This window comes from Agelaius tricolor, unplaced genomic scaffold (genome assembly GCF_023055355.1).
Source record: "Agelaius tricolor isolate 1412-34295 unplaced genomic scaffold, bAgeTri1.0.p SCAF_1, whole genome shotgun sequence".
Taxonomy (NCBI): domain Eukaryota; kingdom Metazoa; phylum Chordata; class Aves; order Passeriformes; family Icteridae; genus Agelaius; species Agelaius tricolor.
Window position 1 is genome coordinate 77766894 of NW_027269261.1, and position 12373 is coordinate 77779266.

The window sequence follows — 12373 nt, forward strand, 5'->3', positions numbered from 1 at the left end:
TTATTTAAAGTTTTTGTACCAAAATTGCGAAGTAAAGAAGGGCATATCAAGTTTTTCTTGGGTACCTCAACTGAGCTTGTTCTTGAGACCGGTGTTACACTGGTTATCTTCCACCCAACTTTGTACAAACCTATGGAGCGGAGTACAACTGAGGTACTGCAAGAGCAGCCAGTTTTTGAGTCTGGAGGAACCTTTTAGATCATCTAATCCATTCCCCTTCACCTCAGGGTCAGCTAGAGGAGGTTGCTTGGAGCCATGTCACTGCAAGTCCAAGACCTGCACATCTGTGTTCTCCCTTAGGAGCATGGTCTGTGTCAAGGCCTCTGAGGTGCTGGGGAGCTGCTCCAGAGGGTGCTGGAGACTGAGCCTGGCAGCACATCACTGTGATTTTTTTAGGTCATACACAAAGACAGGTTCTGGCCATCTTTTTCTGCAAAATGCTGCACTCTAGGCCTGGCATTTACATAGGTCTTTTCCCAGGTTTTGTTGAAAGGGTTCCTGACCCTGCTAATCAGGTGTCTATCTAGAACAAAAGCTCAAAGCTTTTGTCTATCTAGAACAAAAGCTCAATCACCCTTTGATTAGGAACAGCTGGCAGAACTTGCTAAAAGCTTCTAATGCATGCTAGCTAGCTCTTCCTGTCAATGACAGGCATTGTGAAGTTCCTCAGATGCTTTCCAGGAATTCTCTGATGGTCTCAGAAGTAGGTAGCTGTTTAAGGATCTAGGAATGAAGCCTGGAAACTGCTGCATGTTGGCTGGGCTATGTGTAGAGCACATGTGCAAGGAAAAAAAATGAGTCTTCCTCAAGTTCATGTCTCCTGTTGCAGTTTTTGGTGAAAGTGGCTTCTTTTTTACTGCTGTAGGTTATTCTTAACACCACAGAATAGCGAGAACTTTAAGCATCACTGTTGAGAGAGATCTTATCACTTTCTACAACTATGTGAAAGGTGGTTGTAGCCAGGTGGGGGTCAACCTCCTCACCCAAGGAGCTGGGAAGACCTAGAAGAAGATGGGGTGAAGCTGTTCCAGGGGAGTTTCAGATTGGACATCAGGAGGAATTTCTTCACATTAAGGGTGATTAGACATTGGGGTGTACTGCTCAGGGAAGTGGTGCAGTCACCATCCCTTGAGCTGGTCTAGTTGACATGGTAGTGTTTGATCATAGGTTAGTCTTGATGATATCAGAGGTTCTTTTCCAGCCTGATGATGTGATTTTGTCATTCATCCATGGTATAAAATTATCCTGCTGTACATTAGTGACGAGCAGGGGACTTGGCATTATTAAATAAACTTTACTGATGTCTTAAAAAGGATTAAATGTGGAAGGAATTTTTTTTTTTTGCTTTATTCTTTCTTTGACTTTTGGAGGTGTAGTTTTGGCATCCCTGGTGGCCAGAGCTGCGCTGTGCGAGCGGCAGCCACTACTGGGGGCAGAGCACTTCAGGAATGGTGCAGCCTTGGGAAAGGGATCATGCAGCATTCCCAGGGCAGAGTTTGGGCTCCTGCAATTGTGCCTTTTATTGTGGATACTTTACCTTTTGATGGGTGATTCATTACAATCATGCTTCCAAACAGACTCCTTTTCTGAAAGTTTTCATCAAGGTAGTCATCAGTTAAATATAGAAGTGCTTGTTAATAAGGTGAAAGGGCTTCAAGGGCAAATACTGTGATACAGTTTAGTGTAATAATGACAAGTTTAGTGTAATAATTACAAGACTTATATAAAACTTTTTAAAATGCCACCTGTGGCATTAGTGTAATGATTACAGTTTAGTGTAATAATTACAAGACTTACATAAAACTTTTTGAAATGCCACCTATGGTGTGCAACTAAAGTATTACATGCACATGTATAATTGGTACAGTGGCTTCAGAAAACAGAATTGACAAGACTTAATGTGTTCAGTTCTTCAGTGAAAGAGAAGTAGCTTTTGTACAACATCTGAATAAATGAGAATCTGATGCTTAAACGGAATGATTGGAACTTGTTATATGCTTAAGCAGTAATTTTTTATCATTTTTGAGGGTAAGAAGGAAACTCAAACTTGTGGCCAGACTTATTTTATTCTAAATGTTGGGAATTATGACTTACCTGGAACGCTAGGGATGAGAATGAATAGGTATACATGCTACGAATAACAAATGTTACTTGAATGATATTGAAGTTTTTTTAGATTTCAGGGTATTTATTCACAAAGCATATTGGGCTGTTAAGTGTCTTGGTATATTTAGCCTTATGTTACCCCAAGCAAACTGCTGTAGACTTAAGAAAATTAAAAAATATGTGGCAGTATATGAAATAATAATGCATCTTTATATATAATTACAGACTTCTCCTTGTAGGAGGCTGTGAAACAGATGAAGATGGAGTATCTAAAGCAGCTGGTTGTGGAATATCTGCTTGGAGAATTCTGTCAGGCTCTCCCCATTACAAACAGGTCACTAGTTATGAAGATGATGTTAGAACAGTAAGTTTGTCTCCTCATTTTACTGGATAAATATTGTCAATGGAAGCTCAATAAATATCTCTTTATGAAAGATGAATTTATTGGGATGTTTTGCTATTTTCTAAGCTATGTTACATATGTCTAAACAGTTATCTTTTTCCCCACAGCATCCATTTTTCCTTTTTCTGTAGTGTGATTTGAACTTTAAGTTCTTAATTATCACTTGTGGTTTTAAAACCAAAAACAAGAAGAAAGGAGTCTGTAAATTTCCAAGCTACAATATTTTTTGCTCTTAGTTGTACATTGGGATATACTACCTGTCTTTGTTGGAAAAAAGTTACAGTTTGTTCTTCTATTACTTCAGAACAAAAGGCAGCACGCCTGAAATAAATATTTCAGTTTAATTCTAGCTCTTGATTTCTTTTGCTTCTAGTAGAAGTAAATGTTTGATTTGGTAACAGCTTGTTAAACTGAAATAAATTTACTATATTCCAGGATAAATTCCAATGTTTACTCTTATATAGGTATTGCTTAGTATTACAAGTGAGTTGTTAATTTAATTGCAAATGAGGAGTGCTTTTCTGTGACATGTATACCTACTGAAGTTGATAGAATTATACAAACTGGATTTTATTATGCTTGCATTATTTTAAAGTAGGCAGTCTTCTGGAAGTTTAAAAATAGTAACATCACAGAATAAGCTGAGTTGAAAGAGAACCACAAAAATCATCGAGTCCAACTCCTGGCTCTGCACAGGATACCCAGAGTCACACCGTGTGCCCAAGAACATTGTCCAAACACCACTTGAGCTCTATCAGGCTGGACCTGTGACCTCTTACCTGGGGAGCTGCTCCAGTGCCCAACCACCCTCTGGGTGAAGAACCTTTTCCTGATATGCAACCTAAACCTGCCCTGACACAGCTTCAGGCCATTCCCTTGGGTCCTGTCACTGTCACCACAGAGCAGAGATCAGTGCCTGCCCCTCCTCTTCCCCTCCCAAGGAAGCTGTAACTGCAGTGAGCTCTGCCCTCAGCCTCCTCCAGGCTGGACAGACCAAGTGACCTCAGCCACTCCGCACACGGCTTCCCCTCAGGGCCCTTCACCATCCTCATGGCTTTCTTTAGGCACACTGATGGCTTCATCTCTGCCATATATTGTAGCCCTGCTGACTCATTCAACTTGCTGTCAACCAGGACCCTTTCTGCAGCACTGCTCTCCAGCCTCTCATTCCCTGGTCTCTGCACACAGCCAGGGTTACCCCAGATACACAATCTGGCACTTGGCCTTGTTAAACTTCATATGGTTGGTGATTGTCCATCTCTCTAATTTGTCAAGGTCTTTCTGCAGAACCTCTAAAGAATCTTGCAAAGTTATTTTAGTATTTTAAATATGACTCAATTTTTGTGCATGAAACTGTAGGAGATTGTTTTTCATTGTATGATTTGTTTCTGTTCTTACAGGCACAGAGAAGAGGATTATTAAGGATTATGAATTTAAGATTTTACAGCAGGAGAGGAACAGAACAGGTATTAAGATCTAGGTCTACCTCAGAAATGTATTTTACTAACATAATTGTCTATTAATGACTACCTGAGAGACTGACTGCAAGTAGGTTTTAATTTATGCAACTTAGGAATTAACATTCTATTAAATTAATCAAAAAGCTTTAGCATTAAATGGAATAGCTTGCCACTTTGGTTTTCTTAAAAATCCAGTTAGTTCATTTGCTGAAGCTTGAATCGCTGGGTTTCAGGAGCAGGTCTAGAGATGTAGAGTTCAATATTAAATGTAAACCCTTATTCAAATAAGAAGGTATAAGAAGCCACCTAATTATTTGTTAATAAATGTGATAATCAGATCATGTTAGATGTGTTATATATTCTACAAGAAGAAAGTTGATTGTTATGATGTTTCTCAAATAAAATATATGCCCAAGAGATAAAGACAAAACTCAACCTTCTGCACTACATGTGTTTCACTAGAAAACAACAAAAAAGCCTCAGCCCACAATTTTCACACCATGTGGGAAAGAAAAAATGGGTGTATTCAAACTAATAATTTATGGCTTAAATAGGGCAGACACAAGGACTTTATTTTTACAGTCTGAGAAACTATGGAAACATTTTGCTTAGTAGCTTCCAAAGTTTATTATGGGTCTGACTTCTATTCCCGGGATACATGTGAGCCTAATGAAACTGCTGATCAGAATCAATGTATTCTTAACAAATTCTGGGTATAGACCTTATGTTCTCCTCTGCCATGAATGGATGTTAAACCTTGAATCTCGTGCTGAAGTGTAGGTGTGTGCTTTCTGTATTTCTAAAGTGTTGTAAGTGGTGCTTATTCATGGCTTTCTTCTATATGCCTTAGGAACTTCCCATGCAGTACTGCTTTTGCTTTTCTTATCTCTTGTCTACTTGTCATGTGTAGCCTTGGTTTGATGCCTATTTCTATCCCCCTTTCCCTTCTTGTAAGAGAAATTGTTTTCCCTTCTTTTGCTTTACAAGGAAAGAACAGTAAAGAATCTGTCTACCACCTTCACTCTGCGTCCTCCTGAGTGGAAAAATGGCTGATCTGAGTTGGAAATGACCTTAATAGATTGTTGGGATGTTTTAGGTGGCTGGTTAAAAGAAGAAGTTGCCTGCTTTATTGGAAAGGAAAAACAAATCTTTCTGAATCTTTCTCAAGGGTGGAACAGGGAGAGATTTTATTTCCTTCACTGAGAATGCTAAAGATAAAGCTGACTTAAGCTTTTTTAGCTGAAAAGCTTGTATTGCATGTAGCTGTATTAAACTTCAACTTCATTGCACTTGACAATACTAAATTAATGAAGAAATACAGAAACTTATTTATCCTTGAATGTTTTGATCCAATTTCAGAGATTATGGCTTAAATATATAAGGTATAGTTTTCATTCCTAGTGTGAAATTAACATCCCGTTTAAAATATGATAGACACAGCAGCTAGAGGACTTGTATATTAGAACTGGCTACACTGGGATTTGATTCTTAGTGTTGTTAAATGACACTTAAAAAATGTGAAGTGCCAGCCTGCTGAGTTTCTCAACATCTTTTGCTGTTCCCTTAAGCTGATGAGCTGTTTGCAAGGGCAGCATTGCCTGCTTTGGCAAAGGACTGATTAATTTTTATAGATAACAGGGCTTGGGTGATAAGTTTGAGTGTGTTAATGACCACCCAATATCTAAATCTCACAGCAAGAGAATTATTACTGACTGCTGAGTAAACATTTACCTCCTTTCAAGATCTGTGATGTATACCACTGATCAGTTATCTGAACAGGTTATATTTCACCTCTGTGTTTCTGGGTCCTTTAACAGTCTTTTGTTCTTTGTTGTGCAGGCAAATTGACTTGTAAAGAGAGAAGTTCCATTAGAAGGCATGTACAATTCCTGGGCAGATTAACAGTTGAAAGTGCAGTACTGCAGCTAAGAATAAAGTCAGAGAATATGAATTTTTTCTAATATAAATAATTCTTAATGGGTTTAAAAAAAACCCTTAATGCTCTCCTTTTCAATTAAAAACACATTTTAGGCATTGATTTAAGGAGTGCTCTCAACAGCTGCAAACCACTGTACAACAATAAACATTTCTTGATTGTCATTGCTTCTATGGCATACCTAGCACTTCAAAAAGGCTAAGAAATAAAATAAAAATAATAGTAAAAAAACTCCCAAGTCCCAACAAACACACTGACCTGAAAAGAATATTTTTTATCTTCAAATAATACCTACCAATAACATTCTGCCATTTCAACTTCTTATTTGATGGATGTCAGCTAACCTTTCTGTGCTTCGTTTATGTTGGGGTATTTTCTGAGAGGGGTGGTGCTGGCCTAAAAAAATTGGTTAGCTGCATACTTGGAAAAATTTAACTGTGAATCTTTATTTAAAGGTTTTTTAAAGTGAGCTAACAAAATAGAATTTTGTGAACAATGTAATTTTTGGGAATCTGTATCCTGCTGTCTTTCAGGGAACATGAGACACTTTAAGAAAGAAATGATCTTTCTGAAAACATAGGGGAGAGGGGTGAATGAATGTAAAATGTATTTTCAGAAATTGTCATTCATTGCCAGTGTCACTAAATTTGACTTTAAAATTTAAGTGTGTATTTAGAGTGTCTTGTGGAAATAGCGCACAGATCCAGTTGTAGACGTGCTGGATTTTGTGAATCCGTAAGAAGGTACTTTGTTAGAAGTGTATTTTGCCTCTTAAAGTGTCCAGAGCTGATGGAAAACTTAATTTAGGAGAATTTTTGTAGCCTTAAAGAAGTTAATGTACAAATGCTGAATTAATTTTATTTATATGGACTCAATCTGATATTCGCTATGTTACTACTTGGTCTGTTGTCACTCAAGGTTCTTGGATTCTGATTCAGTGTCCTGAAATGAACAGTGTGCTCCTCCAAGATCTCTTATTGTCTGATTTCTTATATCCCTTTTTTGGCTTTCCTTTAATTTTTTGCCTTCCTTTAATTTTTTGCTCCCAAGGAGGAAGAGTTGTATTAAGTTGTGGTTTGGTAATAGTCTTTCTTGAAGACTATTCAGGAGCAATCAGGACGAGAGAATCAGAATAGTAGAAAACCGAGGCTGCTGGATGTTTTTTCTGTGCAGAGAACAACCTGTGCTTTTCCCTTCAAGCAGCTCTGCATTGCTGTCAGGGTGTTCTCTTAGGAATGCTGCACTTCCAGGTTTTATTTGCCATATAACAACGTGATACAGAAGTTTACATTCCTAAAGATTTGTTCATGCTAAGATAGTGTTCTTCCTTTATGCAGGTTGTTTTTATTCTTCCATGTCACAACTGATCTCTTACCTTTTTCTTTTAGAATAAGGGTTTTTTTGTTTGATTTTAATTTAAGGTATGTTACCTTTTCAAGGTGGAAGGTTGTACAATTTTTTGTTTCCCTAAGAGAGAAAAAAAATATGTATTTGGAGGAATTTTTTGGGGTATTCCTTGGTGTATATTTTTATTCCGTTTGTTTGTTTGTTTGCTTGGATGCCATGTTCGGCAGGATGGAGTTTTCAAGATGAATCTTTCTCCTGATGGAGCTCTTTTGGCAGCTATTCATTTCTCAGGAAAACTGACGATCTGGTCTATTCCATCTCTCAGACAACAAGGAGAATGGGACCAAACTGCTCAGGTAAGAAGAATGTACATGTTTAGAAACTTTAATTATATATCTTACTCTACTCCTCTGGAATTGTGTTTTTGTAGGAGATGAGAGGAGTTCGGGTAACTGTGTGTTAGCTACACGCTAGCTTCCCAGTCAGCTCCATGTTTTTCAAGAGCCCTATACTTACATTTATTATAATCTTTCTATGTTATGCCCATAAACTGTGAACTTGAAAAATTAAGAAAAAGAACCAATCATGTTGCAATGAATTTTTCATGAGGCGTTTTGGTACCAAGTAGGTAACACTGTTAGAATTAGACTACAACACCATTAGACTGAAATGCAGTTACAGAAGAGAAGTAGAGGCTAACATGGCTAAATTTGTTTCACTGGTTGAAACTAAATTCTGGGTGTCTTAGTGTATTCTATTCCTCCCTCAAAATTTACCATACCTCATTCCAGATGATGCTGTAGAATATTTTCTTAATCAATATTTTCTTAATCTTAAGTCCAATGCTTTCTGCAGGAATTATTTGCAAAACTAAGTAGAGGAACTTACATTCGGAATTTCCCAGACACTGGCAAACTTTTAGTGACTTGTGTGAATTAAAACACTGGAAATTTAAAGCTAATTAGTTTTCAAAGAAAAAAACCCCAACTTTATTTTAATGAGGAAATACATTCTGAAAAGTGAAAAATCTGAAATGAAGCACACTAGTATGTGAAGTGTTCTGATTTTCCTCCCATTAATTTCTTGACTAATAGATAAAGAAAGGCTTTTCACTTGGAGTACTGTGTGCTATGCTCTAAATCTATGAGACATAAACCAATATCTGTTCCAAGTAGGGTAAACAAATGGGATCAAAATGTAATTTCAAGCTTATTTAGAAAGGCATTTTTAAACAGCAACCAAAACAAACAAAAAAAAAACCTCAAAGAATTTCTGTTCTAGTGTTGAGATGAGTGTTGTGTCTATATATGCATATCTATTTATCTCTATTTTTAATATACACTTCAGACAAATTTTGCTCAAGGATGCTTACAGTGAGTTGTATTTTTTCTTTGTTTTTAGTAATAATGAATATGTATTCTGAAGGAGCATTCAGGACTTCATTATTCAGTGAGGGTGATATAAAGGAATATTTAGTGCTTGACTATTCTCAAAAATTTTTTTATAGGTGAAACTGGTGTCCAAGTATAATGTGTATTTCCATAATATGTGTGAAATTAAATTAGACTGGCCTCCTGTTTACTTTTAATTAGTAGACTTTCCTATTTCTACTGAAAAATAAATTCTGAAAAGCACCTTCTGCTTTATCCAAATGTGCTTTAGTTATTTCACCTTCCTGTACTTCCACTGCGTTGCACTTGGGGGCAGGATTTCTGTCACTGCTAAGTCATGTTTAAAATAGCAGCACTGGAACATAATTCTAAACCTTGCGGTGCCTCAGTTAATAATGCTGCTGCTTTTCTTGCACTAGTCTTCAAAGGGGCTTTATAATTCTGAAAATAGCTGGGGAAAATACTTAGAGAACTGTGTTACACTGTCACACAGGACCACTACACAGACTCTCTTGGAGATTATTTTATGAGCCTGCAGTCCTGTGTATAGACATGAAAAGCAAACACTTGGCTTTTGATTGCTGGAGAACCTTTATTTCAGAAATCTTTTGGGTATGATTACTGTTTAAAGCTGGTCAGGCCATGACTTGTGGTTTTGGTTTTTTTTTTCCTTTTAATTGTCTGTGGAAAAGTACAATGGTGCTGCAGCAGTTGTATATTTATGCTTGAGAAGAGTTTGAATTCATAGAGAGCATTTTAATTGAAAAATGAGTGGATCAACTACAGAGTAAATAAACGGATTCTGTGTTACAAAGATGTACTTGCATATAATTTTTTTTTTAGCCTGGCTATGATGAGCTTAACCCGGACTGGAGACTCTCTAGTGAAAAAAGAAAGAAAATAAAAGGTATGCAGTACAGTTAGATCATTATTTTATATCACTGTGGAGTTAAAAATAATACTGCAAATACATGAGGACTGAAATAGCTGAATTAAATCTCAGTCAGGGTGCCAAAATTGCATGATTTGAATTTGTAGCATGGTAGATCTAAATGACAGTCACAATAGGTTTTTTTTTCAGATTCTCTTTTAGGAATGCTTGTATAGCTATAAAAAAGTTGATATTTCAGTTAGCACAGGATTTCATTTTTTCTTCCTGTAAATGTCTAATAAATCTTGAAAGCTACTTTAATTTAAAGATACCGGTTAAAAATTTTGAAAACAATTCTAAAGCAATTTCCTCTAACTGGATTTACCTCATCACACTCTATTATTTTCTGAAAGCTCAGGCCAGTCTGAGGAGCCATTTAGCACCTGGTTATTGCATGGCTGTTCCAAGAGTGCAGAGATCAATAGCTATTCCATGATCCATTTGCTGCTGCTTATACACATCTATATTATTAAAAATTCCTGCTTCTTTGTAATATTTTCTTTGGTGATTCTGTCTTCAGGTTAATTCATCTGACCTTCATAGGTAGGCACTGCTGGTTAAGCACTATTAAAAAAAGGAATAATCTGACCTGTTTGTTAGTGCTGTTTGGGAAAAGGTGGTTTTCATCAGAGAAGTGGGAAGTGACATGCGGGGAGCAATATGAGCCCACTCTCTGATGAACATTTTATCCCAACATCCAGTTACCATAATCAAGACAGTGACTGGAAATGCCATAGCTTCCATCCTCAGTCCTACAAACTTTCTTGTTTATTTGGCTTTTTAGTTTAACATTCCTAACAACATCCTCTTGGAATGTGTTGATATGTTTACTTGTCCTCAAAAGCAGTGTAGTCTTTTCTGATTTTCATTACTATTAGGTTTGTTGTCATGTTGAAGATGGCCTGATAGGTAATGAAGTAGATCTTTATCATAGATGAAAAATCTGTTAGTTTTTGTGCAAGTAAATCAGTTTACTGTGAATTTTTTCCAAATAATTTATATATATTATGTTTGTAATTGTGACCTTTTTTTGTTCTCAACAGCTTTATTTAATACAAATACGGTTTAGGAAAAGATAACTGATATAAAATACAGACTTAGTGAACCAAGGTTGCAAATATAACAATAAATATCTGTTAGATTAGACCATATTTCTTCATAATGGCAGTCTCCTCTGTTCTTACCTGAGGTTTAACATTATCTTTCTTTATGTGGTGCATTCTTATTTTAGATAAAGAATCCTATTACCCATTGATAGATGTAAATTGGTGGGCAGATAATTCTGTCATCCTTGCTCGCTGCTCCGGTGCATTGACTGTGTCATCAGTCAAGACATTAAGGAACCTGCTGGGAAAGACTTGTGAATGGTTTGAGAGTTCTCCTCAGGTCACTTCGGCTCACGATGGAGGATTTCTAAGTCTGGAGGTGAGGAATGTGAACAAGCAGATGTCCTTTGGATTGCAGTAAAACAGTTGGCTTTTTTATATGTGATCCTAAGGTAGGGGGGTTAAAATAGAAGCTGTTACTACTAACAGGAAAAGTGATTTTTCTTCCTTATCTGTAGATACATATTGCAGGGGGATTCTGAACTTGCTGCAGCTTAACTATTCTAAGAAAAAACTTGATAAAACAATAAATAACTTGTGGGGAATAGAAGCAAAACTCCTGGAACGTTGAGTCTTAATGAGAGGAAACTTGCAACAGAAAAGAATTTGTGTTGACAGTAACCTTGCCTTGTATGTTAGTGTTCTGAAGAGTACTGCAACCATTCCTCTTCCACTTTGAAATACATGTCTCATAAAGGAAGAATGAACACATTTCAGTTGGACATGAGGAACGCAGTGAAGGCAGAGCTGCATAAGAGATACATTTTTTTGTTTATTTTTAGTAGGATTCCAGCAGGGAGTAGAAGATAATAAAGTTAACCAGTAATTTTCTCTAAAACAGAGAAAATTACTATTTTCCAAAGCTTATATTCAAATAGGTCTTAAGCATCTTAATCAAAAGTTTAACATTAGAATCAGAAAATCTCAGTACAAAGCTTGTGTGTATTTTTTTGGAAAGTTGTATTATTCTGGAAATAATATGTACAGCTAGTGAGTGGCATACCACAGCCTAAGGTTGTAGTCTGAGATAGAAAAGCTCGATTTGAATAGCTGAGAGTTGAAAACACTCATATATGCTGTGGTAAGCTGTCTTCACTGTTCTGCCCTGTCTTGGCTGGTGCAGGAGGTGTAGGGTAAAAGCAGGTTACTAAGAAGCCTTCACTTTGGTAGATGAGGGATGAAACCTTACATCCAGGAGACAGACAGAGTCAGGGTTTGTGGTTAAGCAAACTGAGAAACAAAGGGTTTAAAGGAGAGAGGGAGGAAGGATGTTGACTCTGAAATTTGAAGTGGAAGATGTACTCAGTTCTTACTAAACTAGTTAAGGTGTACTAGGTGGATGCTTCATGTTCATCTTTTCTTGCAGTGTGAGGTGAAACTTGTTCCAAAAAGACTGCGCTTGGAGAGCAGGCCTGGTGATGAAGATGAGGGAGATGATGACTCGGACTCAGATGAGGAAACTTCTGCTAAGGACAGATACTTCAGCTACCTAAAGCAAGGCCTGTACTTTGTAACAGAAATGGAACGATTTGCTCCTCCACGGAAACGACCACGCACTATTACAAAGAATTTCCGCCTTGTCAGCTTAAGATCCACGACTCCAGAGGAACTGTACCAGAGAAAAGTAAGTCTGGAAGGAAAAGTAAAATCTCTTTTAATCAGCTTTATTTAGAACGAACTTTTTATTTTTCTT

General features: G+C 37.0%; 1 protein-coding gene across 1 annotated transcript in view; it reads left to right on the plus strand.

Moving 5' to 3' along the window:
* Window positions 1-12373, plus strand: part of NBAS (NBAS subunit of NRZ tethering complex) — a 160172-nt gene that overhangs the window by 12968 nt on the left and 134831 nt on the right. Inside the window, exons 10-15 of the mRNA XM_071440593.1 lie at window positions 2332-2470; window positions 3910-3975; window positions 7480-7608; window positions 9487-9550; window positions 10806-10999; window positions 12047-12304. Of these exons, the coding sequence (XP_071296694.1) occupies window positions 2332-2470; window positions 3910-3975; window positions 7480-7608; window positions 9487-9550; window positions 10806-10999; window positions 12047-12304 (850 nt within the window). The remainder of the gene's footprint in view (window positions 1-2331; window positions 2471-3909; window positions 3976-7479; window positions 7609-9486; window positions 9551-10805; window positions 11000-12046; window positions 12305-12373) is intronic.